Below are 26,611 nucleotides of genomic sequence, written 5' to 3'. Positions count from 1 at the left end.
TGTGTGTGGGTATGTTGGGTGTGTATGTTGGTGGGTATGGTTGTGGGGGGTGAGTGTGTGACAGGTATCTATGTGGGTGTGTATGTAGGTGTTGGTGGGGTGGGGGTGATGGGGTGGGTGTTGGGGGTGTGAGTGTGGGGGTGTGGGGGTGTACTTTGGTGGGTGTGGTTGGGAGTGTGTGGGGGTGTGTATGTAGGTGTAGGTGTGGGGCTTAAGTGAGGGGGTGGGTGTTGGTGTGAGTGTGGGGGTTGGGTGTGTACGTTGGTGGGTGTGGTTGTGGGGGGTGTGTATGTGGGTGTGGGGGAGTGTGGGTGAGTCCTGGGGGTGGTGGAGGTAGAAGGCTGGTCTCCGCCCTCTCTACACTGTATTTCCAGAAACACATCAGCCAGAGAGAAGCTTGTTGCTGCTTTATTGAAACTTCCTCCCTGTCGCACACAAAGCAATTACACAAGGGGGTATTGCCAGGAAGCTTTTGCAGAGCCTTCTCCCTCTGTAGCCCCCGACAGTCCCCAGAGACCCTGCCTCTGTGGTCTCCACCTCTGAGTCCGCTCCCTGGAGGACCCCGACACACAGGGAAGCAGGCACAGGAGGGCTGTGGGGGCCAAACCTCCCTGGTTGTCACAACCACCATGACCCCAGTGGCAAGGTCTGTGCCCACAAGGGGGTTGCCTGCTTTGACTGAACTAACCGGTGGGTTTAGTCCAACGAACAGATGTGCCCGACTTCAGGGCTGAATTTTTGCTTGATCACAAGCCTCAGGCAGAACTGACTCGTCTATGACTGAATCGACTGAATGGATGGCCAGCAACGGCCTGGCCTGGGAATGGACTGGCAGCTCGTCACTAAAATGACTGTGATTGAGCTGACTCCTTTCATGGAATCAACCACTATGCAGCCACACTGACCACAGAGCAACTGAATAGGTGAGCATTGGACTGTTGATGACAACTCTTCCGCAGAACAATTGTGTGTTTGAAGAGACGGTTTTATGATGAAATAACTGTTATTTCCTGGAGCTAATTATTGAATGACAGTCTGTCAACTGTTTAAATTAATCTCATTTGAATTAACAATTATACAGTCACTCAGAGGTCCTACATTCACCAGAGTTGGCATCCAGTTGATGGGTTCATTTGAATAAAATGGTTTGGAGGCTAACTTGGTTTTTTAAATTGAATTTCGTCACTATTCTATGTATTCTATTTATCACTATTCTAAACGACTCATGGTTGGCTAACTGATTATCATTTAAGCAAGCTAGTTGAAGAAATTGATTACATATATATTTATATATGGGGGTAGCTAATTGATGACTACTTGATTAAATTGCTATGTGAAGTGACAACTATTTATAAATCAATGCAATAGACTGTTGTTTTGACCAAATTATGTTACTGAACTGACAAGTGGGTTTTTGATGCGTCAGTTGCTTGGCTGAACTGATCAAGTCGATAGTTGCTTAACAAACTCACCAACTTTAGAATGACCGATGGTCTAAACAAGTGTCGGAGCTGATTGACATAAACCAAGCATTGTTGGGCTGAATTTTTGAGAGACCTGAGGAGTGATTCAGCCTAAAGCGTTGACCCAATTGTGAGCAGCTCACAGGCCCTGCAGGAGGAGCAGGCCAGCGAGGGAGACACAAGCAGATTGTCCTGCTGGGGGGGGCAGGAGGGTCCACCCAGGCCGCAGGGGCCACCAAAGCAAAAAAGCAAATTATGAGGCAGCTCCACCCCTCCCAGCACTGGGGCTGGGGCCAGGCGAGGGTCACACTTCTGAGTATGGGGGTGGTGCTGGGTCGCCCTCTGGGGTCTTCGATGGCAAAGACAGGGCTTCCTCGTAGGACGGAAGGACCACCTGGGAGAGACACAGAGATGAGGGTTGAGTATGATCAAAAACGACCTGCAATTCCAACCCGGGGTCATGGGACCCAAACCCCCACCTCTGGCAAAATGATGCTGGTGCTGCTGCTGCTGCTGATGATGATGATGATGATAATGACTGGCAGGTCTTGGATGTTTGCTATGTGCTAGACACTGCCTGCATGAGATAGGTGCAGTCCCCAGCCCGGTAGTGGACATACTTGCCTTTGCCTATTCAGCATCAAGTCCCCCTTATTTTGAATACAGTGCACCATTTTCCTTGGGAAAACATTCTCTGTCCATATACCTCCAAAAGAACTCGTCCCATCCCTCAGATCCAGCGGGGTGGCTGGACTTGGCCACTCAAAGTAGAATTCCATCCTCCTGGCTATCGTCCTTGGTTTGGGGATAGGCACGTGGCCCAAGTTGGTCCAATCAGACATACTACTGGGACCTTCTTTTTCTGTTGGGATTACTGAGAGGGTGGGATATCGCCTAGGGGTTTTGGCAGTCATTTTGCCACCACAAGGGACGGGCTTCCTGAAAATGAAGCCAACATCAAGGAAAGTAGAGTCAAGAGATGGAGAGGATGAGATCGTATCCTGATGTCGTAATTCAGCCAGGCCCAAGCCAGACCTACATTTGGCTGCTAAGTTCTATGAGCTAGTAAATTCCTTAAGTCAGATTGAGTTGGGTTTTTGCCACTTGCAACCAAAAATGCCTTAACTAATACAATCTCCACCTTACCGGGGAGGAAAGTAAGTTACCAGGAATTTAAACCATCACTTTCCAATAAGCTACTTCTAAGTACACCCCATCCTCTCTTCCCCGAAAGCCTCCTTCTCCTTTCCCAGCTATCTCATATCCATTGTCCCTCCAAGACCAGTCAACTATCACCTCCTCCAGGAAGCCTTCCCTGATATCCAAAAAGAGGCCAGGTCTTTCCTCTGTGCTTACTGTCCCTGTGCTTCACACCAAGTTGTAATTGTATCTATGTGTCTGAACTATACACTCCTCTAAGGCAGAGGTGGCATCTTAGTTTTCTCTGCGCCCCCTGGGATTGATATGAGACTAGCAAAGAGTGAGAGGTAGTAAATACTGAATAAATGAATGAGTGAGTGAATGAGTGAGTGAATGAATCTTAGACTACCAGAACTGAAAGAGACCACATTTCTTCTGTTCCAACCCTCGTCTTACAAACAGAGAAACCAAGGTCCAGAGAGGGAAGGAGACTTGACCCAAATGGCACAGGCAGTGAATGGCAAGGCTGGCACCCACCTGCAGCCAAACTCACCTTCTGGAACATCTTGGAGTTGCTCCTCTCCTCAATCGAGTTCAAGCACTTGATGAATCTGTAGCACCGCCACACACACTTGAACATGTAGACCTGGAAAAAGGCCCAGGTCAGGCTGTGCTCTGCTGAGCGTCCTTCTCACACTCCAGCAGGCCTAGGACGTATGCCAGGCAGGAGCCACCACTCTCCCCAGAAGCCAGCATCCAGCCGCTCCTGCTCAGACCTCTCATTCTGGTTGGAGGTTCCTCACCAGCCAGTCCAGAATATTCCAGGTACTGCCCTTTTCGTTGCCCCATAGACACCACATAGCAAGCGGATTTTGGTGGCTTCTGGCCCACCCTCCAATTTCCCCGGCAATAGACCCACAGCTCCTGCTTGACTGCCCACACTGACCGGGAGCTCACTACCTCCCGAGACAGCCCTGGCCATCTGGAAACAGAGCTGATGGTGGGACATGTTTTCTTCAAAATTGCTTCTGATATGTTGTTTTCTAAAGCAGATTACAAAACAGCATGTGCAGTATTGGTCCATGTTTATAAAGGAGGAACAATTGGTATATATCCATCAGCTGATGCAAGTTGATGTAAGAATTGGGCAGAAGCTTTCCAGAGTGGGGCGTACAATCCCAAGGGGCGAGCTCAAGAAACAACAGAAAACCCCCAGGATGCCCCCTGAGTAGGAGGAGAGGGTCCTGTATACTGGAAGGTCTTGTTTGATGGATTCCCTGGTTGGGCACATAGGTGGGGCAAGGAGACATGTGGAGGTACTGAGTGACAAAGAATGAGGCATGAAGGCCCAGGGAAAATCAAGTCGGTGGAGGGGGCCAGCAAGGCAGAATGAGGGTCAAAGAGGGAAACCCCTCATTCTGGAAGATCAAAAACAGAAGGGGAGCTGGGGGACGGAGCTGTGTGGTGGGATCTGGGGAGGGGTCCTGCAGTAGAGAGTGCCGTGGAAACCCCACACTGACTTCCCGCATGAAGCCTTTGGAGCGTTCTCACTGCACACTCACTAGTGCTTTTGTGCTAGGTCAGTCCTTGGAGAAGATGTTAAAAGGGGCAAGGTTCTGTTTCTAGGTTGGCATTAGGTGACGGCAGAGACTGCCCAGGGCCTCAGATGGAAGCAGGAGCTGGAGTCCGCAGACGCCCACCCACCAGCACAGAAAGGCTGGGGGGAAATGCCCCAAGTTAGCAGTGATGTTCTCTGTGTGGGGTGGGGATGGTGGAGTGCTTGTCTTCTTTCTACTTATCTGGAGTTTTTTGTTTTTTGTTTGAGAGGGAGATTCTCACTCTGTCGCCCAGGCTGGAGTACAGTGGCACGATTATGGCCCACTGCAGCCTCAACTTCCCAGGCTCAAGCAATCCTTCTGCCTCAGCCTCCCTAGTAGCTGGGACTACAGGCACGTGCCACCACATGCGTCTAATTTTTTTTTTTAATGTTTTGTAGAGACAGAATCTTGCTATGTTGCCCAGGTTGGTTTTGAACTCCTGGTCTCAAGCAATCCTCCCAACTTGGCCTCTCAAAGCACTGAGATTACAGGTGTGAGCCATCACACCCAGCTCACCTGTAGTTTTTTAATTTCTACAATGACCTATGTTACTTTTATGATCAGAAAAGAACACTTCTTAAAAGCCCTTCCTTCTGTTCTGTGGTCATCAGCATCCCTGTGGCTTCAGGCCACAGGCCCCCATTGTGGCCTCTAGGATCCCACAAAATTCCCCACGAGAGTTCTTCAGGTGTTAAGAAACAGCAGTCGTGTCCCCCTTGAGTCCTCTATTTTCCATGCAGAATAGCACTCAGGTCTTCGTTGGGTTTTGTGGGGGGTTTTTTGACTTCCTAAGATGGTATGTTTTCTTGTCTCTTCACATTGCTGGTTGCACTGCTGTGAACACACTCTGGTGCTTCACCATCACTCAGACCTGGGTCCTGAAGCTGGACCCTATCCCTGGGCCTGACCACCCCAGAGAAGAATGAGACCATTCCCCTCCCTCCTTCTCATCAACAAACCTCTATTAACATGATCTCAGGCACATGTGGATGCCTGAATTACACAAAACTGTAACATAGGCAAAGTAAGACTCATGCCCCTGAGGCCCAGAGAGAAGTGACTTGCTGAAGACCAAGCACACAGCTAATGACAGTGGGGCTGGGATTCAAACGCCGGCCAGTCCAAATCTAATTCCGGACAGCTGGAATTAGACATCTGAACGCAGGTGGCCTTCATGGATTCACATCCCCTAAACGGGCTGTCTCGGAAGATCCCAAGTAAAGTCAGAGGAGCTGGCATGGGATAGCAAGAGAAAGGAGCTAAAAGCAGGAGAGGAGGCATGGAGGACACGTGTCCCTGCCTTCTAACAGCTTGGCACGGGCAGGCCTGGGCCCAGCACGCCTCACCACCCCTCCCAGAGCCACAGGGCAGGGGTCCACTCACCTTGAAGATAAGGACAGTGATGAAGGCGATGGAAAAGATGATCATCATCTTGATGAACTGGTTATACGGCATATCCTCCTGGCTGGGGAGGTAATTCTGCAACAGATTTGGGAGCCACATCAATGTCTCTGGACATAAGGAATTCCAACAGCACCCACACATCCAGGACTAATGATCCCACCCTCCACACACACAGGAGCACAGTGTGGCACAGCCGTCACCTTGGTCGACTGCCACAGCAGCCTTAGGAAGCAGGTGCTACCCTCAGCCCCATCCCACTGACGGGCAAACCAAGAAAAGCCAAGTGGCTACTACCTCCAGATCCGCGTCCCAGGCTGGTGCACCCGCCCATCCCCAACTGGCAGGTGTCAGCTGCCCATGGGCCACACCTATGCCCTTCTCTAGAAGATCATTTTGGCCGATAGGGACCACCTAATCCACTAGTACCCGGGAGGTTACATTCGCTCCTCTAGGGGCAGCTTGAAACCAATGACTGATGCAGAGGAACTCGCCCTAGGTGAGACTGCCTCTGTGGTCATTTGCAAATATTACCACACATTCTTTGAGACTCCTCCCTTCTAAAGGTAGTGTTTATTTCCTGTCCCCGTGAGTGTGGGCTGGACTTAGCAACTCACTTCTAACTAACAGAGTGTAACAGAAGTGATGGAAGTCGTAAAAGACACTGCCTTTCCTCCTTGCTTGTCTCTTACATCGCTCCCGCAGAGGAAGCCAGCAGCCATGTCAGGAGAGCACTCAAGCATCACTACTACAAGTCCACACGATGAGGAATTAGACAAAGAGCCCACATCCTGTGAGTGAGCCACTGGGAGTGCATCCTTCAGATCCAGTCAAGCCCTCAGTTGTCCACAAGCCCAGGGACCATCTTGGGTGCAGCCCACCAGAGTCCCTGGGTCAGAAGAACCCAGCTAAGCCACTCCCAAGCTCCTGATCCTCAGAAACTGTGTGAAATAATAAACGTTTATTGCTCTAAGCCATAGTGTTTAGAAATAATTCATTAGACAGCAATAAAAACGGATATTATGTCTGTGTTGCAATTCACACACCAAGGCCCTCTCTGGGATCATGCAGGGCTGCTCCTATAGTCGTGTCTTTGCTTGGTTTCCTCCTTTTCTCGAACCTGCCTTCCTCACTCCTGACAAGTTTCCTCCTGAGAGGGCTCCCTCAATACATCACCAACACAAGAATCTTCCTCCCAGGTTCCAGCTCCAGGGAACCTGGCCTAAACCACAGACACACAGAGACATGAAGTAACTTGTTCAAGGCCACACAGCCAACAAATGGGCATGGACCCCTGCCCCAGACTCACCATGTGGTTCATGGACTTGAAGTTGAGATAGGTGGGCACTTCCATGTAGGAGCTGCAGAGGGTCAGGATGCTCAGGCAGAAGTCCAGCAGCTGCAGCGTCATCAGGGGGAACTTGGAGGGGCTCTGGGGAGGACAAATACAAGGAGGAAGAATAAGGAGCAGCAATTAAAGTCCCAGTTACTGAGCAGCACATAATATGCCCTCACTTGAGAGAGCATCTCAGCTACAGACATCATCGACTCATCCCCTGTGCACAGAGAGACGTGAACACACAGATGTTCATACCAAGAGCTGGTGGCAAACCTGGGACTAGAACCAGGGTCTCCAGACTCCTAGGCCAGGGCCCTTTCACGATGTAGTCCCTCGGTCTCTTCAAGGACAACAGTTGGGGAAAGTGAGAAAAGCAACTTTGGGTGACTGTGTCCTTGACTGGTAGCAGCCCTCAAGCCACTCCACAGTGGACACTCACTGGCATGAATCATCCTTCTCTTCCTTTCTTCAACTTGGAATAACACTGGGGGCTGGGGGCCTGAAAGCACACGTGCCCTTTCCTCAGGTGTCAATTCACTCCCAGCGGCACTGACCAAATGCTGACCATGGGCTACACCCCCCAGTGTGCGTGTTCCTCATTTAACCTTCATAAAGCAGGCTGGTGAGATGTGATTGCAGGTACATTCCACAGAGGAAGAAACTTGGGGCAATGTGGAGGGACTCAGAGACTGGGTCAAGACCCCAGCCAGGAAGAGGGCTCCTACCCTCCCCAGCCTGAGCCCAGGGCCCGTGTCTGGCCCCCTCCCATCTCCCATGCCAGGCCTGGGGTCTGCTGTCCAGTGAGAGGTGGGGGCTGGGTACTCACAGCACGGCTCCGGGAGGCCAACTTGAGGTAGGCAGGCAGCTCAATGTAGGAGCCCAGCAGGGTGAGCAGGCACAGGAGATAGTCCATGATTTGCAGGGACAGGAAGGGCAGCAGGTACTTCTCCCGGTTCTGAAAGGTAGGCCCAACACCATCAAGTGTCCCCTGCATGCAGCCAACACTCCCCCACCCAGCCTGATGTCCTCATGCATCCCCTGCCCACCCTCTCCCAAATCTTCCCTGCCCTCCTCAGTTGAGGTCGCCTTCCTCTGAGTGACACTCTGGGGACAGGGAGTGGACAAAACCCAGGCCCTGAATGAGAGGAGTCTTGGTGTCCCAGGAGACGTAAGGGAACCGTCCCCATCTATCAGGGCTCAAAGAGCAGGATTTGACTCAATTTGCTCACAAGAACCCAGCAAGGAAGGGCTTTGTGCACTTTTTACAGAGGAGAGGGGATCGGAGAGGACTTGCTGGAGTTGGGGACACCAGGGCTAGATCGGGGAAGGAGACTAGGAGCGAGCAGGAGGGAGGGGTGGGGCACTGGAGGCAGAAGGACCGACATGAGCGAAGGCCCAGAGGCAGCAGAGAGCCCTGGCCCCCCACCCCCTCCATCTCCCCCACCACCACCCCACATACAGTTGGACCTCCCTCCGAGGGCCACTCCCAGGGGTCCAAAGTCACAGTAAGGGGCCCTGCCAGGAAGAGGCTGAAGTCCCTCTCCTTCAATTGAAAGCAAGTGACCACCGTGACCAGTATTCATTCATATGCTCTCACAGCTGGGGACAAAATCACGGAAACAGGGGTTTCCTGGTGTCTCATGTGGTCATTTAAAATCACTCAGGAGGCAACCAGAACAACCTTGACTGATCTCAGAGTCAAGGACCACTTGCTCCATTTCTCCATTTCCCTAGCTGAACCATTTGAGTTTCTGCACAAGCACCCAGAGCCACCCTGCACAATGCAAACGGCCTCCCCGGGGAACATGGGTTCCAAGACACAGTGGATGTTAGCAAGGGGAGAGGGTGTTGGCATTTTAGGCAGGGTGGGTGCATTCCAAACCAGCACCAAATCATCGCCCCACTCCTCCGGCCCTGCAAGTGCCAGGCCCCTGTCTGCTCAGGAAGGACTCTCTTTCTGGATCCTACTCTCATGGCCATGTGATGAGGCCCTGGCTTCCTGCCTTTCTGGGGACCAAGGGACAGCGGCTTCCTCTTCTGCAGGGGGTTGAGCTGCAGCCCATCTCAATCCTCCCACCAGATTTGCCTCGGGCCCAGGAGCCCCTCGTTGTCACACTAGACTGTCCCTGTCTCTCTGAGGGCCCATCTTCCCCAGTTAAATCATGAGCTCTCTGGGGGCCTTCCAGGGCGTAGGTCCCCCTCAGGGTGCTGGCACCTGTCACTGCACAGATAGAGCTGCATGCATCCTACGTTCCTCCTGCTTCGGCTCCTCTCATCCATTACAAAATCCAGTGCTTTCTCCCCTCCCTCACCCCCAGAAACACTTCCTCTTCTCACTCTCCAAATTCCCTGCTTCCACCTGCCATTTAAAAGGATGTGGGTCATCAGCTAGTTCTCACCGAAATGTCGGTGACCAGCATGGCCCACCAGGCCCGGCCCCATGGAGGCTCATGTTACCAGGGAACCGAGGTCACCAGCCCAGGGAATCTCAGGGAGAAACATGGTTCGCCAAAAGGTAAATGTGAAGATCTCCAGCGTGCAGGTGGGACCTCCGAACACACCCGCCTTCCCCCCGTCTCGGCACCCAGCACTGCCCATCAGCGGGTGTGAATAACAGGAAGGGGCAGGGGCAGCGGGGCTCCCGAGCCCTCACCTTGACCACACCGATCAGCAGGCTCAGGCTGATGACGAAGAGCATGGCGATGAGCATGAAGCTGGAGATCAGGTCGGCTGAAAGGCAAGGAGAGCAGTGAGGTGCTCAGGGGTACCCCCGGCACCCAGCCAGGCTCCCAGGAAGACACTTCGGGAACCACTGGTTTGGGGACACGAGGGTGCACAGGAAAGCCCAGGCCCTGCCCTCACGCAGTCCTCAGTCTGGAGTGGGTACAACAACTAAAGCAGAACATCACGCGTAGCACAAGGTGGATGCGACAGAGGGTGTTGGGCTGGAGGTGCAGGCTGCGGTCCACTTCAGCCAGGGTGAGGCCGAGGAAGGCATCCCTGGGGAGTGGCCTGAGAGCAATGAGGAGTCGGCCTGAGACAGGGACAAGGTTGCTGAGGTCAGTGTGGCTGAAGCAAGGTGTGGGCTGAAGAATTGCAGGGAGATGCTGTCAGAGAAGTGGGCAGGGGCTGGGTCCCATGGTGAGGAGTTTCCATTTTATTCTAGTGTGATGAGCAGCCACTGACAGCTTTAAGCAGAAGAGTGAGGCTGTCACCTTTACCAGCTGGTGGGGGTTTGCAAAGTGCCATTCCATCTGCTCTCACCACCTGCATATGTGGGTGGGGTCAGGTGGAACATCCCCATTTGCAGATGAAACAGCCGAGGCCCCAAGAAAGGAAGACACTTGCCAGAGGTCATCCATCGTCCATGGAGAGGTGACAGGGCCTCCAACCCCAGCCTGGCTATCCCCAGCCAGGGCCCTCCCTGTCCTCCTCCCGCCGCCACTCCACCGGCGTCCCCTGGACCTACCGATCCTGAGGTAGCCCATCTTCGAGAGCTTGCAGGACGCCTTGCCATGGGCAACCTCTATGGAGTGCTCGATGAACAACAAGACGCTCATGATCTGGAGGCAGAGCAAAGCGTCAGTCAGCTGAGCCTGCATCACGGCCCCCCGACCAGCTCTTCCCACCTTAGTGGTGTACAGCAGGGAAGCCAGTAGTGAGGATCCTGGAGTGGATGGCATGCCAGGTCAGTAGGGCATCCCAGACAAAAGAGTGGCCTTTACATAGAAAGCCCATGCTCAGAATCCTGGGTCTTCCTCTCTCCAGCTGTGTGACCCTGGACAAGCTACTTGACTTCTATATGCCTTGGTTTGCCCATCTGCAAGATGGGGATAATACTAGTAACTTCCTTAGGAGGCTGCCGTGAGAAGTAAATGAGACTATCCCAGGAGAGCCCTTGGGCCCGGCTCTCAGTAAGAGTGGTAACTGTTACTACTGAAGGTCAGGCTTAAAGGGGTGGGGTGGGGGGTAGAAGTTGAAGGCCCCTCCACTGCACCCCCTTCTCTAACAACAGGCTCTGGGGATCAGAGAGCATCATAGAGCTTCAGGTTCCCGGAATCATCAACACAGGCCCGGGAGGGCCCTGGAGAGCATCTAACCCTGAATCCCTGTCTCCCATGGCCCCTCAGGGAATAATAACATCTTCCTCATAGGATTGTGGTGGAGCCAGATGGGATAATTCACTTAAAGTACCTGGCAGATAGTAAGCACTCCATCTGTGCTATTATTATTACCGTTATCCCCACTCGACTGTAGGTTCCAGGCAGGGAAAGCTTGTGTGTGTCTTTGTTCATCCCCCTAGCTGTTGTATTTGTTGAATGAATGAATGAATGAATGAATGAATGAACAAATGAACCCCACGCTCTCAGAGGACCGTTGCTAAGAATGATGGGGAAGGGGCGAATCTGATAGGCCAGAGTGTTGGGGTGGACCTAGAAACCACTGAAATTCAGCCACAAAACTGCAGTCTGAAAGAACCTTGGAGATCACCTTGTCCATGCCTTCCACCAGCCAGTGCAGGAATCCTGTGCCATGCAGCCTCTGCTGAAGTGCTTCCAGCCATGGGGAACTCACAACCTTACGTGTGTCCATGTCCTTGCAGCAAGCCCTCCACCCTTCCCCTACGACACACATGCAGTTCTCCTCTGCCCATATAAAGAACAAGAAGACTCTCCCCTCCCTTCTAGTGGGTGCCCTATCTCTATTAATATGGCCCTAAGTTTACATTGGCTTTCTAGGCAGCCCTGCACTGGTAACTTATGCTCAGCTGACAGGCAACCAGCTACCCACCATCTGTTTCCCCCTTGCTGACTGTGTGGGTTTGTTTTTTTTTTTTTTTTTTTTTTTTTTTTAGCTCAGACACAGGTCTCAACTTGTCTTCCTGCCACATTACATCCTGTTTATGGGCGTGGAAAGGGACTGAACAGAAGAGTGATGAAGAGCTGGGCTCCAGATCAAGAGGGATTTGAATCCAGATCACTGTGTGACCTTGGGCAAGTCTCTTAACCTCTCTGAGTTGCCTCATCTGGAAAATTGCAATCGCTGGATTCAGTGAAGATTAAATTGCATTATACTTACAAAACCCTGAGCTCAGGGACTGGCAGGGGGTGCCCAGCAAACAGAATCTGCTTTTGGCTGGGGCAAGCTTACGTGGTTGGGCAGTAGTACCAGGAGCATGGTGCATGCTCTAACTGCCCCCTCTAGCTGCTGGAGAGTGAGCTGGAAAGGCTTTGTCTCATCATGAAAGTCGAGAGCACCCTGAGCAGAAGGCAGGTGTGGTGAGGGCTATGGCTAACACTCAGAGGAAACAGCCCTGAGAGAAAAACTCCTTCCTCAGTCCCTAAAGGCCAAGCCGCAGCCCCTCTCCTCTCAGTTTCACCTTGAACGAGAGAAAGAGAAAGGGAGGCAGATGACAGCTCCATCCAGCACAGAACGGGGTGTCCTGTGAAGTGGTGAGCTCCCCGTTCCTGGGAGTATGTAAGCAGATCACAGATGAGTCACAGCTGGGCTTAGAGAAGGACCATGAGCATCAACCAGCTGTGAAACGAGAAGACTTTCAAAGTGTCAAGATTCCAGGAGTATCTGAGATCTGGAACAAAGCCTAGAATCAGATCATCTCAACCCCCCCTTGCTAGAAGGAGCCTACCTCTACTTGTTTTATAAGCTCCCTCTGCTTGTTTTATAAACTCAGAGAGATTAGGTGGCTTGCCCAAGGACACACAGCAAGTTGAGTGGGGGATCCCAAGTCTCCCAGTGCTATTCTGATGCCTTCCCATTCCCCTGACCCCCAAAATGCCTCAGAGCCCTGCTAGCCTGAACCCTGGGGAGGACTTAGATGTTTTCATCATGCACCTATGTCAGTAAAACCTTTTGAACACACGCCTCTATCTTCCTTTCTTTCTAAATTACATGAATGTGTTACTGTCCTAGTTTATCATGAACATCATAAAACAGCTACTAAAAAATTTCCAGAAATTAAAAAATTGTATGATTGAACAATTTAGAATTTTAATATTGTCATCCTGAGGCCATGAGGTCACCCTGAACATTACCCGACTTTAGAGACCTCTACTAATCCTCAACTCCCCTCTCAACTCCTCTGTTCTCCTCCAAGCATCCCTCACTGCCCTGCAACCCCTCCAACCACCCCAGGGGAAGAAGGGGACATTTGTATAGCCTAACCCCACGCCACGTGATCTTCCCCTCTACTCAGCAGAGGGATTATTAATACTTTCACTCCCATTTCACAGATGAAGAAAGTGCAGCTCAGGGAGGTCCAGGGCCTTGCCCAAGGCCTCCCAGCTGGTCATATGTAGGGTTAAGGTTCAAATCTTGGCCAATTCCCTCCACTGCCCAGCATCTCCCAGCCACCCTGCTCTGCCTGAGGCCTGACCCTTCCCTGTGCCTCAGTGGAGGCAGAGAGGTGCCCCCATCCCCTCTCCCTCTGTAGTCCCCCTCCCTCCCCTCAGCCTGAGCACCAGACACCAGAGGTATTTCTACTTTTGTGAAAACCACGTGCACTTAAAACCCAGGTCACCCTCCCCCTATTTCACCTTCTCAACAACCCTGAGGCAGGGGACGGGGGAGGACTTTGTCCCTATTGCCGGATGGCCCACGAGGCTCGTAGAGAGCAGGGACCGGCCCACGGTCACGGAGCGAGGCAACCTCAGAGCCTGACTCAAACTCTGCGGGGCCCCGACCTTCCACGAAGATGCCAGTCCCTGACCCGGTAGAAAGGGAGGAAGCTCGGCTCCAGGCGCCCATGCTGCTCTCTAGGACATAGAATGGAGAAGAACTCATATTTATTCAGCAGCTACTGTATGCTCAGACCCGCACACAGAGGCTTGCACTGCAATCTCCCAAAACTTCACAAAAGAGGCAACATTTTCCTGTTTTGCAGATGAGGAAATGGAGGCTGAGACAGAACTCATGTCCTGTGTCACGTGGCCCGGCTGGGTTGTGAACCCTGTTGCCTCTCTCCTGGGGTCCGGGGCTCCCCACAAGGCTGGGCTGGCTCCCCTGGGACTCCAGAATCTCTCCAGCCATCTGCCCACTCTTCCCTGGCAGCCAGGCCCCAGCCCCTCAGAGCTCAGGAGACCAGAGCTGGGGAGCAGGAGGCCTCCGCCACTGCCTCACTGCTGTGTGGCCCGGGCCAGGTTCTGGCTTCTCCCCGGCCTCAGTGTTCGCCTTTGGTCAATGAGAAGAGACCCTCATTTTCCCCTGGGGCCATGGGGATGACAGAGCGCAGGAGGGTCAGTGGGGTGGAGCTCCTACACACTGCAGGACATCTCACCCAGGCTGCCCACAGTCCTCCACCCCCAGCCACCCCAGGGCCAGCACCCTACCCCTCAGAAGGCCCTCACTGCCCCACCCATGTCCCTAACCAACAGGTATTGGTAATTCCTGGAAAGTACCTGGACGACCTACAGAGTATGCAAAGAGTCAAAATTTCCAAGCTGGCCAGGCACGGTGGCTCAGGCCTGTAACCCCAGCACTTTGGGAGGCCGAGACGGGTGGATCACAAGGTCAGGAGATCGAGACCATCCTGGCTAACAAGGTGAAATCCTGTCTCTACTAAAAAATACAAAAAACTAGCCGGGCGAGGTGGCGGGCGCCTGTAGTCCCAGCTACTCAGGAGGCTGAGGCAGGAGAATGGCGTGAACCCGGAAGGCGGAGCTTGCAGTGAGCCAAGATCGCACCACTGCACTCCAGCCTGGGCAACAGAGCAAGACTCCCTCTCAAAAAAAAGAAAAAAAAAATTTCCAAGCCCCCAGCCCTTGCTTTCCCTTCATGCCCCTGGTTTCCACCTGAACATAGCGCTGGCTTCTCCCTAAGCTCTGAGAGCCCAGCTGGGCTGTGACCTTGGAACCCAAGTCTTCCCACGACAGGCACAAGGCTTCTCTCCTCCAACAATGCCCAGGCAGATAGCATGCCTTCACCCACCTGTTCCCCCATTACAGCATCTTTTAACCCACTGTCCCTTCATTCTATGCTGGTGAGATCATGAAGATAAGAGTTGGGGTGCTGGAGTCAGATGGCCCCAGGCCCCATCTGAGCTCTGCACCCTTGAGCCAGCCACTAACCTCTCTGGGCCTCGGCTCCTCATCTGAGGAATGGGGTTAATCACTGACCTGCCTCACAGGATTGCTGAGGTCAAATGGCATCATGCGGTGCACAGAGCCAGGCACACAGCGGGTGCGCCACAAGCAAGCACAGTTGGGTGGTGGTTTTTGCTACCTCTGGGCATTCACTGACTCTCAGTAAACACCCGCTGAGCACCCACCACCTCCAAACTCTGTCTAGACAAGCCACTGACTCTGACGTGCTGGTGTCTCAGTCTCCAGGGAACTCAGTGCGTGAATGGTGTGCTCAGAGTCATGACAGAGGACACGCATGGGGCTTGGGGTCCTTGATGAGGGATAATGCATTGCTATTTAAAAAACTTAAGGAGAGTTTCACCAACAGGAAACCCACGAGCATGGCTTTGAAGGATAAGTAGGAGTTTTCCAACACAGAAGAGAAGAAAGCATTCCAAAAGAGGGGACATCGTGTGCAAGGCTACAGGCCTGTCAGTGCAGGTGTGTTTCAGTCTCTCCAGGGAATCTCAGAAGGTGCGGGAGTGTCTCTTCCCTGAGAGGAGGATGTTACCAGTGGGGAAGTATGGCCCAGAGAGAGACAGCGACCAGCCCAAGGTCACACACGAAAACTGTCGCAGGGTCAAAATCAGCTCTGTCCTCCTGCCTCCAAGCCGGGCTCAGGCTGCGGTCCCAGCCATGCTCAGCCACCGTTCCCACCCCCACTCTCCTTTCCCGCTTTTCACCTCTTCCTTCTGCCCCTCTTTGGTTTCAGTTCTTATTCCTGTCTGCATGCAGTACTTCTTTCTTAATGACAAACACAGCTTCCCCAAGCTGGCCACTGGGGAAGTGGCCAGGGCGCAGGGGTATTTGTTTCTTTTCCTGGTGGCTCTGAGGAGCAAGCAACAGGTTGAGCTAAAAGAATGGGGGCAGGGGCTGGAGGAGGGAAATCAGGGAAGGTGGGGACAATGGGGTCAGTACTGAACATGGCTGGGCAATAAGGATGGCGGTGCCAGAGGGGATGCCGTGTAAACAGTGCACCAGATGTCACCTGGGAGGCACTGGCCATGGTGACCATGTGAGATGGGGAGTGGCTGTTGGGATGTTGTTGGAGTTGGCGTGGTGATGACAGTGATGATCAGAGATGCTGCTGGTGATGCTGGTGACAGTGATTGGGGTGACGGCAGTGGGGACATCAGGATAGGATGGTGATAAGGAAGATCATGTGGATGGTGGTGATGACACCAGAACCCCCAATTCTGGGGTTCAAAGACCAGTCCCTTCTGCAGAAGAACAGGCCCACTCTCTCACACTCTCTGATGCCCAGGACCCACCATCTCAGAAGCAGACAGGCAGAGACCCACCCTCTGAGATTTTCAGGGAGGTGAAGGTTACAGAGAAAGAACCCAGCCTTCAGTGAGCACCCATCGTGTGCCAGCCGGAGTGTGGACACTTTCCTGTCTGTTTACTTCATTGGCTCCTCCTACCAATTGTGCGAGCCCAGGACAGAGGCTGCACAAGAAGACATGCCCGGGCTTGTCCTCAACCCTTCCCAACAGACAATGCAGTTTGCCAAATGGGTTCCAAGTGCCACAGCCTTCCCTTGCCCCTCCCGCTCAGGGCTGCTCCACCCTGACCTTGTGTCCTATGGCCTCACACTTCTGCCATCATCGTTATCATTATGGCCCGTCCCTGAAGCTCAGTCCCCTCAACCTCACCTGCCCACCCTGATTTCCCCGGGTTGTCTGGGAGGAGGATGTCAGAAGGGAGTCAGATGTATCACTGTCAAGAGGAAGCTCCCCTCCCCCACCCTGTGCTTCTGGTCAGAGCTTATGGGGGGCTCAGTGGGGGCCAGCCCCCCAAGAGCTCTATCTCCCCAACCACCTCTCCAGCCAGCCCAGATACCACCAGACGCCCCCATTCCTGGGGCCACGCACTCTGCAGCAGCCCCGCCTGGCTGCCTACAGCTCCCCAGAGCCTTGCTTCTCTCTCTTCTTCACTCTTCTGCAGTCCTCGTCCTCCCTCCCACTTCCACCTCATTCCCTCCTCCCTCCACTGGGCTCTGGGGCTCACAGACTTCAGTGAGAACCACAGTGCTGATCCCCTGTGGGATCCTGGCCTGGCCACATTACTTCATCTGTAACATTTCCTCATCTGTAGAAGGGAGGGAAGAATCCATCCACCTCCCGGAGTGGGTGTGAGAAGTAAATCACTGAAGACAGTGATTCAGAAAGATCAGCGGAGCTGCAGAGGTGGCTGTGTGTGGACACCCAGCACGGAGCCTGCTGGCCGTGGCTGCCTTATTTGTAACAGCCCCAAGCTGGAATCAATCCAAATGTTCTTTTGCAGGAAAACAGGCAAACGCATTGTGGTAGATTTATACAATGGAGTATACACAGCAATGGAAAAAATGAGTTAGCTACCCGCAACCACACAGATGACACTCCCAAACATATCGTTGGGAGAAGGAAGTGCTCGCAAAAGAACACACGCTACAGAATTTCATTTCTACGTAGTTCTACAGCTGTATGTGATATAGAACTACATAGATGGGTAGAAGTCAGTGGGGGTGGGGCAGTGGCGAGGGGGGGCTCTAGGGGCCTCTGGGTGCTGGTCCTGTCTGATTTCTTAGTTTGGGTGGGGGTCACATGGATGTGTTCACCTTGTAGAAACTCACCAAGATATGCGCTTACGATAACTGTGCTTTTCTATAGGTAAATTACACATCAAGAAAAGGTTTGCAAAAATAAAATAAAATAACATAGAGATGGGCTGACACCTACTGTGCCAGGTTCCACAGGATCATGAAGATGAATCAGGCTGGGTCAAGACCCAAACGAGCATCCAGGCCAGAGGGCACGACTCCCAGGGACCCAGCACACAGGGCTCTGGGTCAACACCCAAAGCTTAGGGTCCAATGGTGGGGGTCAAGGAGGGCTTCTCAGAGGAGGTGAATATTGAAGAAGATTCCCCCAAAGAGCAATGGGAAAAGTGTTCCAGGCAGAGGAAAGGGCATGAGCAGAGGCCAGTGTGTGTGAGTTTCACTCAGGAAGCCGCAAGACGTTTCTCTTAGTGAATTGTGATTTGGCGTCATCCATGTGCTGAATACGCAGCAGGCCTCAGTAAATGGCAGCAGTTGGCTGGGAGAACACACGGATCCACTGGTTTGGCAGGGGTGGGGCCTCTGGGGTTAGAGAGAAAGGGGAAAGAGCATGCAGGAGACATGACGGCTCATGCAAAAGCCTAGAGAACCTAGACTCAGATGGCTCAGATGGCACTGGAGGAGGCTGTCACAGGCAGCACAGGAAGTGCTGTGACTGGGCGCTAGCAGCTAACTTTGCCCCAAAAACAAACAGTGCCAGTGAATCCCAGCAGCAGAGGTATGCTGGCTGGTGGTAGCTTATCAAATCTCCCTTTAGGAGCAGCCAGTTGGGGGCTCAGAGTTGGCCTCTAGGTATGACACAAGGCCCTGTCATCCTCCACTTCCTAGATATCTGGGGAAGCGCCCTCCACTCCCCCAACGATTCTCTCAAACCATCGCTTCTCCCTTTATCTTCAGAACAAAGACCCACGACAGTGATAATAAGTATTGATACTATTATTATTCTGCATTTATTAGACGCCAGGTCCTCTTCTGAACATATACAGTCGGCCCTCTGTATCACGGGCTCTGCATCTGAGTATTTTCAATCTGCAATCCAAGATGCGGAACCTGCGGGTAGGGAGGGCCGACCAACCACACGCTCTCTCACGTCATCCTCGCACCAGTCTTGAGGGACAGGTTCTGACATGAGTCCCACGTTTTTCTGATTTTGCAGGTAGAGTTGAAATCAGCTCTTCACACATGGGCTCTGTGCTTCTCAGAACAAGGCTCTGGGGATGGCAGAACTGACCCCCCACCCCATCCCATGGCTGCCAGGAAGCCTGCCCTCCCTGCCTCCGCCTGGAGCAGACACTTGGGCTCGGATTCTTTATCTAACACAGGCTTCAGAGTCACTCGCCCTCCTGAGCCTCAGTTTCCTCATCTGTAAACTGGCGGCCCCGGTGGCAGCTGCCATTTGTCCGGTGCCACAAATGGGAGTTACTGATCCCCATTTGACTGGGGAGGAAATTGAGGCCGGGGGAGGGGTGCCTTGTCCCAAGCAGCCCCTGCGCAGGGCTGAGGCGGTGCAGCTCATGGCTCTGCTTCCTGCCTCATTAGGGGGTGCTTTGCGCCACTTCCCCTGGCAGGGTGGGGTCCCCTGGGAGACCAACGCTCGCCTCACAGTGAGCTCAGAGCGAAGTCCTGGTTTCAGGCCGGTGCTCTAGGCTCAAAATAAAAGCCTCATTTCCTGGAGGCCTCGGGGCCAGGTTGGAAACAGAGAAGTCTCGGCCAGGCCAGGCTAGAACCTTCAGCCACTCTCTCGATGGGATGGGCCACGGGGCCCTCCTGCTTTTAGAAGCTGGGGTTCACGCCCCTGAGGTGAGGAGAACAACTCAGTTCTGACACTGAGGAGGGGCTACAACTCCCACCCTGCCCCCACCGGCCTCCTCACCCCTCCATGAAGGGCACAGAGCTGCAGTGGCAGAGAACGCAGCCTCTCTGTCCAGCCCAGGGGCATCGGGCGTAAAGGTAGCAAGTTCTAACAGATTCTCATCCAGGGTTTTCCCCACCTGGCAGTTTGGACCCATTTTTCAACCCCAAACAGATGAACTTTCAAGAGGGGAGCAGGGCCAGGCACAATGGCCCACGCCTGTAATCCCAGCACTTTGGGAGGCTGAGGCGGGTGGATCACTTGAGGTCAGAAGTTTGAGACCAGCCTGGCCAACATGGTGAAACCCCGTCTCTCCTAACGATACAAAACTTAGCCAGGCGTGGTGGCACACACCTGTGATTCCAGCTACTTGGGAGGCTGAGGCACAAGAATCACTTGAACCCAGGAGGCAGAGGTTGCAGTGAGCCAAGATCACACCACTGCACTCCGGTCTGTATGACAGAGTGAGATTCAGTCTCAAAAAAAAGCGGGAGGCCTTGTGTTCTTCTTCCATAGCCCACTTCAGGGACTCGCCTGCTAGCCCCCGACCCGGCTTCGCTAGGGCCTCCTCCAAATGATCACTTTTGAGGCAGGGACCACTGGCCCCATTTACAGATGAGGAAGGCAAGGCTCAGATAACAAAGGTGCCTGCCTGCTCAAGTCGCATTGCCGGTGAGTAATGGAGATGGGCTTGTGTTCCTTTCAATCACAAATCACTGTCCCCGAAGTGGAGCAGAGAAAAGAGCCCCAGGAGTTCTAAGGAGGTCAAATCAGGAGAGCTTCCTGGAGGAGGAAGCTTCCCGTGAACTGGACCATAAAGAAGAAATGAATGGTGGGAGGCTGGATGAGGGCAGGGCCTCCCAGACAGACACACCACTCCAGCCATGGGCCAGGGAAGGAACTCATTTGCCCACTTTCTGGATCATTCCACACACCTGTGTGCCAGCAGTGGGGCCTGAAGGAAGCTCCTGCCCCACCTCTCCATGTGTCCTGGAGCAAGTAAGGGGCCCTGCTGGACCTGTTTTCCCATCTGCAAAATGAGCTGACGGACCGAGCAGAGATCCATCCTCTTAGCTCTGAAGCTTGTAAAAGCAAAGGACTCGGGCAGGTCCCACCCCTGGGGACCTCTCCACCCTACTCCCCCACACACCTCGTGGCCACCCCTCCTAACCCAGCTTAACAAACCTCCTAGGTCTCTGAAGCACGGCGGGGTCCTTGCCCTTCAAGCCTGTGTTCATGCTACTCCCCCCGCCCAGCATGGCCTCTTTTCCAAGGTGCCCAAGCAAAGCCCTACTCATCCTTAGGACTCAGACGTCCTCCAAGAAGCTATTCCAGAATCCCAACCTCCAGCCCTGCGTCTGTGCCCCCATCATAGCCAGCAATGTCATCTGTTGTCCTTGTCACAGTTTTTCCTTGGCAGACTGGCCCCTCTAGGGCAGAGGCCATGAATGAGTCAGGGCTGTATCACGGCCTGGGACTGGGCACAGAAAGACATGGGGGGATTTACCTGCACGAGGTCAGGGCAATAGACACTCCTTCTTCAAATACTATGATTTGAATGCTTTACCTTTTTTTTTTTTTTTTTTTGGTGGAGACAGAGTCTCGCTGTGTCGCCCAGGCTGGAGTGCAGTGGCATGATCTTGGCTCACTGCAAGCTCTGCCTTCCGGGTTCACACCATTCTCCTGCCTCAGCCTCCCTAGTAGCTGGGGCTACAGGCGCCGCCACCACGCCTGGCTGACTTTTTTGTATTTTTAGTAAAGACGAGATTTCACTGTGTTAGCCAGGATGGTCTCAATCTCCTCACCTCGTGATTCACCCGCCTTGGCCTCCCAGAGTGCTGGGATTAAAGGTGTGAGCCACCATGGCCGGCCCTTTTTTTTTTTTTTTTAAACAGAGTCTCACTCTGTCAGGCTAGAGTGCAGTGGTGCGATCTCGGCTCACTGCAACCTCCGCCTCCCAGGTTCAAGCAATTCTCCTGCCTCAGCCTCCCGAGTAGCTTGGATTACAGGCTCCCACCATCATGAATAGCTAATATTTGTATTTTTAGTAAAGACGGGGTTTTGTGCTGACGTCAAGTGATCCACCCGCCTCAACTTCCCAAAATGCTGGGATTACAGGCATGAGCCCCCACACCCGGCCTTATTTTATTTTATTTTTTTAATTTTTCTCGATTTAAAAGTAGTATACTTGAGCCACAAAGTAAAGTAGCATTGGGTTATAACCCAAAGCATACAGTAAAGATCCTGGGGTCCCTGTGATACAAATACATCATTTATTTATATAATAAATCAGGAGTACAGACAAATCTCCTTGAGAAATTCTAAGTAATTTATGTAGCTACTCTGCCCTCAAGGAGGTGGGGCGGAACTCCCCATTCATCAAACTTGGGCTGCACGGAACAGCACAGTGATTTCCTTCTAAAACATACAGCATGGAAAGGAGAGAAAAAAGAATAACTTTACAAGGGAGCAACCTCAGCCGGGGGCTCAACGTCACCAGCAACAGTGGTGAGTCAAGTTGGCAGAACCTTTTCTTAGTACGATGTTCTGAGACTGGCACGTCACCTCCGTGGGCTTCCTCCCAAAAGCACATTCCCAGTTTACTCATGAGAAAATCACCAGAGACCCCAGCTGAAGAACATTTGACAAAATGCCTGACAAATACTCCTCGAACTGTCAAGGTTTTCAAAAACAAGAAAAATCTGAGAAACCATCATACCAAGAGGAACCTAAGGAAGCATGAAGACTAAATGGGACGTGGCATCCTGGATGCAATCTTGGAACAGAAAAAGGATATAAGAGGAAATCTGGGGAAATACGGGTAAAGCGTGGATTTTAGTTCATAACAGCTCACGAATATTCATTCACCCATTGCAACAAACACACCACGCTAACTGTGCTCTATTGCTAATATTGAGACGTTAGCAATAGCGGAACTAGGCACAGGGGACGCATGAACTATCTGTACTGTGTTTGCAATTTTTTCGTAAATCTAAAACCGTTCTGAGTACGTGCTCATTGTACCAAATATGGAAAATACAGAAAAGTAGAAAAAATAGAGTCTTCACCATCCTAGAACCCAGACACATTTCCTCCTCGCCCTGTTTTGACGTATCCTGTTTCGATACTGTTGAAATCATAGCAGGTGCTAAGTTTTTTAACCCAGACAATGCATTTCTAAGAGTGGAATTCTGGGCACCCTGGGGAAGAGGGGTCAGGAAAGGAAGAGATTTCTGGACAAATGCGTCTTCTGGGGGTGCCCACTTTCTCCCATTGACTTAGGACATGCTTCAGGTTGACAAAAAGCCAGGACCCAAGGGATCAATTTAAGAAATTTATCTAGGCTGGGCTCAGTGGCTCATGCCTGTTATCCCAGAGTGTTGGGAGGCTAAGGCAGAAAATCACTTGAGGCCTAGAGTTTGAGACCAGCCTGGGCAACACAGTGGGACACTGTATCTACAAATAGATATATAGTAAAAATTAGCTGGGCATGGTGGCATGCACCTGTGATCCTAGCTACTCAGGAAACTGAAGCGGGAGGATCACTTGAATCCAGGAGTTCAAGGCTGCAGTGAGCTGTGATGGCACCACTGCATTCCAGCCTGGGTGACAGAGCAAGACCCCATCTCTTAAAAACAAAAACAAAACAAAACAAAACAAAACAAACAACAAAAGATGGGCAAGTTACTGAACTTTGGAAAAAAGAATAAATTTTAAAAAGAAAGAAAGAAAGTTTGTTGGCTTCCTAAAGTGTGCAAGTTTGGGTGACCCAGAGAATCCTCTACACAAACCCAGTGACATCCTGAGGAAGACGCCCGAGCCCAAAGCCACGGACCAGGCTTCCCTCATGTAATAACGCCCTCATGACTCAATAGAGCATGGCACTGTCTCAGGATGGCAAGGGCCCAATTTAACCCTCCCCAGAGGGGCCAAGTCCACAAATAGCTCATGATGTGTAGAGTCGTCACCCATGGCTGGGTCCAGATGACAGCCGGCATGGGCTATTGACACATCTGGACCACAGCTTCTCTTTTTCCATTCAGATGCTCAAGGTCCTATCAGCACACCTGCTAGCCTATGGGAAAGCCCCCAGGCCCTGCCCTTTCTGGGAAGGAGAGAAGACTCTTTCGGGGTGCAGGAAGATAACCCCCCACTGGAGTCAACTGAGGACCACAGCCTGGAGACAACCTGGGCCGAACGCACAGCTTCCAGGACACCCCTCTGTTCTTATGCCTGCTCCTGCTCTAGAGCATCTCATCACTCATAGGCATTGGCTCTCAACTGGAAGAGACTGGGCCCCATAACTAGAGACATTTTTTGTTATCACAAGAGGCAGGGTAGGGAGAGGGGCAGTGCTACTGGTATGTAGTGGGTAGAGATCAAGGATGCTGCTGAACTTCCTCTAACGCACAATTCACTCCCCCATGACAAAGAATTATCCAGCCCAAAATATCAACGGTGCACTGCAGGGAAGATCCAAAGTCTTAGCTTGTCACTCAAAACCTTTATCACCTCCTCCCCAAACTCCAGGTTGGTCTCTATTGTGTCCCTGTAGAAGCCAAACATATACGCCATTGCTCACCCATTTCTCCTCCCCTTCCATACTGCCCACAACCAAACTCTCCCTCTTGCCAATGGCACCACCTCCAAGAAGTCTTCCATGATTGCTTGGGCCCACACATTCTTCAGCTCTGTGAGCAGGGACCGTATATCACACCACCATTTACAGGTGAGGACATCGGATCAACATTTCTTGATCAACAAGAAATCTTAACAGCCCCACAGTCCCGGGTTTGCAGGGCAGCCTCTGGGCCCACACAGCCTGCAGATGGATTCCACTTGGCCGGCACAGAGATTTTTTTCTACCGTGCATCAATCACTAGCATTGAAACATCAGAAGATGTGACACAAAAGCCTGCTCCCTATTCTCCAAACATCAGAAGAGTGGCCACCAGGGCCCACAATCTTTTGTGGAAACAACCAGCAAAAACAGAGAGCAGCTTCAGGGTGGGACAAGCAAGGCCTCCCCAGGTCACCGCAGGCCCATCTGCCCCCTGCTGTCACTCACATGGCCTGCCCAGACCCTGGAGGCATCAGAGTTGGAGACCTCTGAGCCAGTCAACATCACCTTACCCCTGACTTTATAAAAAGGAAACTGAGGCCCGGAGAAAGGCTTGTCTGAGTCCACACAGCCAGTTAGTGGCAGGGCTGGGGTGAGGACCCAGGGACTTGCTACCTGTGAGATGCCCCTGCATGCCACACTGTCCTTCCAAGAACGCTGCATAGTCTCAGAGCTTGAAGGCCTAAAAGACAGGGTACAGGGACACCCAAAGAGTGATATGCTTCTCTCAGCTCTTGCATTGGCAGGAGCTGGGCAGGACAACCTCTGAGTTCCTGCTCCCAAAACTAGAGTCCTTGAATCTGACAGCTTGACTCCAAGGATGCTCACAACAGGTGCCATGTCTGATGCACAATGAATGATAAGGCACTCACCTGTGCGTCAGGCATGGTTCTGCAAGCTTTGTATATATCAGCTCCCTGAGCCTCACAACAAACCCTATCAGATGGGTACGATAACTCACATCCCCATTTTTTTAAATGAGAAAACTGAGGTTCAGAGAGGTTAAGTAAATCACCCAAGGCTGCACAGCTGGGAAGCAGGGAAGCCAGAATTTGCACGCAGAAGTCCGCATCCAGAGGCCGCGCGCTAACCACTGAACAGCATCGCCCCCCTGAAGGCTGGGCTCTTGCCACAGCTCCGCCTGCCCTGCCTGTGACAGGAAGCAGATGCAGGCAGGTCTAAGTGTGCAGCAGCCCACCGCAGCATGTGGATCTAGGCTAATTTTGAGGAAGCCCTTCCAGACTCATGAGAAAACTGTCAACCAACCACAGGCCCTGAGTCACCCCAGGAGGAAGTTGCCTGGGTCTAGGGGAGATGGGTGTGGCCAGGAGTTTGGGGGTGAGGTGGGTCTAGGCAGGACAGTACAAGGACCCTGACCCTCAGCCACCCCAGGCAGAGGGGGAGCCTTGGCCCCCGGGCACTGTGACTTGCCCGAGATCACACTGTGAGTTACCAGGAAAGGAGGAACCAGGGACAGCTGTGACTTCACAAGTTGCCCAACAGGAGCTTGGGCCGGGCAAGTTACCCTAATTATTAGCACAGGTCGCAATTCTCTTTGGTAGGCAGAAGGCTGTGGTTTGACTGAGCTGGAAGCTAAGAGGACTCGGCCCCTCCCTTCCCACTGGAAGCACAAAGGGGTGATGCCCACTTCTTTTCCCCTTGAGTGGCCCAGGCTCCATTCGGGCCCCAGGGGAAGAATCGGGGCTGTGTCTGTGGCCGACCTCACATCCTGGTCAAACAATCCCAGCCCACGTTCCTTCCAAGATCCCTGACTTCCAAAGCACTTTCACATCTGCTGTTGGCTTTGTGCACAAATAACCTTCCGGCCGCTGCTGTGCCCCATCTCACAGAGGCAGAAACAGAGCCAGCCTCGGAGTGAACGTCAGTTACATTTGCCTGGAAAGTGGATTCCTGCTCCCTTACTCCTCACTCCTGCGGGTCCCCCCAGCCATTTGACAGAGGAGGAAACTGAGGCCCAGAGCAGGACAGGGATTTGCCCAGGATCCCCCCAAGAGGTGGAGAGCAGGAGCTCTTTCATTTGCGGGGGGCTCCGTAGATGAGGGGTCACCGCAGACACGCACACTCACGCACGCACACACACACGCACACCCGGGGCCCCCACACTCACCACATGGTAGATGGCCAGGGCGGTGGTGGCGATGCGGACATTGAAGCAGCAGCAGGTCTGGCGGACGGTGGACAAGCGGGGATCCATGGTGCTGCTGTCCCCTCCTCTGAGGCACTGAAGGGGAAAGAGCCCGGTCCCTGGAGCAGGGCAGAAAAGGGGAAGCTGCTGGCTGCCCTCCTCACTTCCTTCCTGCCCCTTAGACAGGCAGGGACAAGGTCGTCACAGCTAGGGTGGGGCAGCTGGGGAGGGGGAGCGGGGGCAGGGCAGCAGCCTGCCTCAGAGCACCCCACCACCCTCTGCCATTCCCAGGAAGGGGTTCCGGGGAGGACAGA

General features: G+C 52.8%; 1 protein-coding gene across 1 annotated transcript; it reads right to left on the bottom strand.

Moving 5' to 3' along the window:
* Positions 1 to 392: 392 nt before the first annotated feature.
* LOC105494597 (lysosomal protein transmembrane 5) lies at positions 393 to 26,430 on the bottom strand. Its single transcript, XM_011763138.2, has 8 exons — positions 26,280 to 26,430; positions 10,411 to 10,504; positions 9,595 to 9,671; positions 7,768 to 7,896; positions 6,912 to 7,034; positions 5,585 to 5,680; positions 3,157 to 3,249; positions 393 to 1,857 (listed from the first exon to the last, which is right to left on the bottom strand). The coding sequence occupies exons 1-8, from the start codon at positions 26,364 to 26,366 to the stop codon at positions 1,768 to 1,770; spliced, it is 789 nt and encodes a 262-aa protein (XP_011761440.1). The 5' UTR covers positions 26,367 to 26,430; the 3' UTR covers positions 393 to 1,767.
* Positions 26,431 to 26,611: the final 181 nt, after the last annotated feature.

Source organism: Macaca nemestrina, chromosome 1 (genome assembly GCF_043159975.1).
Source record: "Macaca nemestrina isolate mMacNem1 chromosome 1, mMacNem.hap1, whole genome shotgun sequence".
Classification (NCBI taxonomy): Eukaryota; Metazoa; Chordata; class Mammalia; order Primates; family Cercopithecidae; genus Macaca; species Macaca nemestrina.
This window is presented reverse-complemented; position numbering and strand designations above follow the sequence as displayed.

Excerpts from the sequence above, each read along its gene's own strand:
- LOC105494597 (XM_011763138.2), bottom strand. The coding sequence starts at position 26,366 with ATGGATCCCCGCTTGTCCACCGTCCGCCAGACCTGCTGCTGCTTCAAT. Across the intron at positions 10,505-26,279 it reads CCCTGGCCATCTACCATGTG|ATCATGAGCGTCTTGTTGTT; the intron begins GTGAGTGTGGGG and ends CTCTGCCTCCAG. Across the intron at positions 3,250-5,584 it reads TCACTGTCCTTATCTTCAAG|GTCTACATGTTCAAGTGTGT; the intron begins GTGAGTGGACCC and ends GCCTTTTTCCAG.